This window comes from Gavialis gangeticus, unplaced genomic scaffold, assembly GCF_001723915.1.
Source record: "Gavialis gangeticus isolate Ggan-Ray unplaced genomic scaffold, GavGan_comp1, whole genome shotgun sequence".
Taxonomy (NCBI): Eukaryota; Metazoa; Chordata; order Crocodylia; family Gavialidae; genus Gavialis; species Gavialis gangeticus.
Genome location: NW_017729026.1, coordinates 25,350,491 through 25,352,764, shown reverse-complemented (window position 1 = coordinate 25,352,764; position 2,274 = coordinate 25,350,491). Strand labels below are relative to the sequence as shown.

Below are 2,274 nucleotides of genomic sequence, written 5' to 3'. Positions count from 1 at the left end.
GTCAGAAGGGGCTCCTCACAGGCCTGGAAATTTAGTGGCAGGGTAACAGTGGAAGCATTAATTAACACTTCTGCTGCTTCCCGATCACCAAGTTTCTAGAACTGTGGGGAGTCCTGTGGGCTGGATGACATGAGTAGGAGATGAACAAAGCCCAGATCATGCTGGCGCTCAGGGTTGCTCCATGGCCAGATCGGACATGTGGGGTCACTCTATAGCTGGATCTGGTGCATGTGACTGGGCTGGTGTGCTGGATCGCATTCTAGACTGATCCCACACTGGATCCGGGCCAAAGACCAAACCTGCATGTAGAATCTGGCCTGTGGACTGGCCCTATGCTTCTCATCTGGTCTTGGGCTGAATAGGTTGGGCACCACTGATATAGATCATTCCATACAGATCAATCGGAATTAATATTATATTCATTTCTTGCACACAAAAGCATATCAAAGCCGAAGGTCTAATTGGGATGGTGATTACAATGTTATGTGCCCTTGGCCTCCCAATATTGCTAATAGCAGTGGAGATATGAAAAATGTTGGGGCAATGGTAAACTCTTCTTTTAGTGTAGTGGAGGAATGAGAGTTTACTGGCCTGATTGTTAGCGTTACAGAATGTCATTGCTGAGTTCCTGCTTTCTAATAGTTTCTCATCTAATCCAAGGTTTAGCTTGACAACTCTCAAGGTTCTCAGTTACGTTTGCTGACCTGCTTTTACAAAAAATACCTAATAACCCAGAAAGACTTAAAAATGTCAAAAGTCATAGCTATTTTAAAATAAACAATAACATTATGACACAATAGTATTCATGGTCATTAAAACAAAAAGCAGCTATTAGGGATGAATGTTTCTGCTACACTTTGGGTTTATGATCCCTCTTTTTCATATGCATTACATTTAATTTCAGCATCAGACTTGAAATAGATATTTGGAAAACAATGAATTAAATTAAATCAAATTTAATAGTCCCATTGTTTGCAAGTCAATATATGGCACTCTGCCTCTGAGACAGTACCCTACTATTGCTGCTACATAGCATTGTGTTGAACTTTCTGTCTTACGTATAAAAATTAAGCCAAGATCCTGACCATTTATAGTCATAAAATACCATATGGCACTTTTTGTGAATGTGTGAAGTCTAAAAACCTTTACTACCCAGGCCTTTTCACTTACTTTTCCATTGCTCTTTGAATTGGACACAGTGTCTATAGCTTGATGTTTTAATTCACTGCATAGCTTTATAAAACCTGCTATAACCCACATGAGATGTGACTAGACTATACTTCAGTAGAAGGTATAGTGATTTGTATACAAATATGTTCACTTAAGGCCATGCCTCTTTCTCTGAAATCATTACTGTGTGTGGGTGGAGACTGGTGGTATGATATAGCCTGCATAACATACTTTTGAATGAAGTCCTTTATGTCACAATATGATATTGTAATATCATTAATATTGGATCAGGTCCCACATTTTTTACTGAGACTAAGCACCTGTTGATGTGAACAGGCATAATAGTTAGGATTAAATGAAACTGCAGAATTTAGCCCAAATCTTACTGCCTTGTGATATGAAAAGGATGAAGATTGCTTGCTCCAAAGTTTTAGAATGTACTGTTTTATATTGTACTAGCAACCAGAATGGCTTAGATGCCAAATGAATAGACAGGGAAACAAGATATATCAAGAGACAAAACAGATGAAGGACTCATGAAAGGGCTACAGAATATAATCCAAGTAATGACAGAAATACATTTCATTAGTTCCAGGTTTTTGTTTCCAGTGCTGTTTTTCCTGGACTGTAAGCTGTTTTTCATTTCTAGGGTTGCTGTCTATTATCTTACCTTTCATTGAAATCCTTTGGTAGGTAGTCAAACTCCTGCCGGCTATTTGCTATTCCTCCAAATTGATAGGCATGGTCAATTGCCTTGGGATTCTTGGACAAGTGGCAGTGAGGGTCTCTTTGTGCATGGATTTCTTGGTCTAATTTTTTGAAGTCAGTTAAAACCTGTGAGATTCTGTCTTTGTCTCTTCCCACCTTTATACAGAAAAACTCTTGATTAGTGAGTTTCCAAGTGGATGTGGATATGATTAGCAGTAACAATATTGTTTATCTAGCCAGTGGGGAATATTTTAACGAAATGTTTATAAAAATACCTGGAGTTGTTCCAAATCTAAGTGATATATGTCCCTAAATAAAATAGTTCTGTCATAATGAGCGTCTTCTTTCATATGTAGCATTGACACAGAAGAAGAGCAGATAGAGGCAAATAATAAC

General features: G+C 38.3%; 1 protein-coding gene across 1 annotated transcript in view; it reads right to left on the bottom strand.

Annotated features, from left to right (window-relative positions):
• The window catches only part of LAMA4 (laminin subunit alpha 4), a 264,483-nt gene that overhangs the window by 24,125 nt on the left and 238,084 nt on the right, over positions 1-2,274 (bottom strand). Inside the window, exon 31 of the mRNA XM_019520073.1 lies at positions 1,841-2,034. Within this exon, the coding sequence (XP_019375618.1) occupies positions 1,841-2,034 (194 nt within the window). The remainder of the gene's footprint in view (positions 1-1,840; positions 2,035-2,274) is intronic.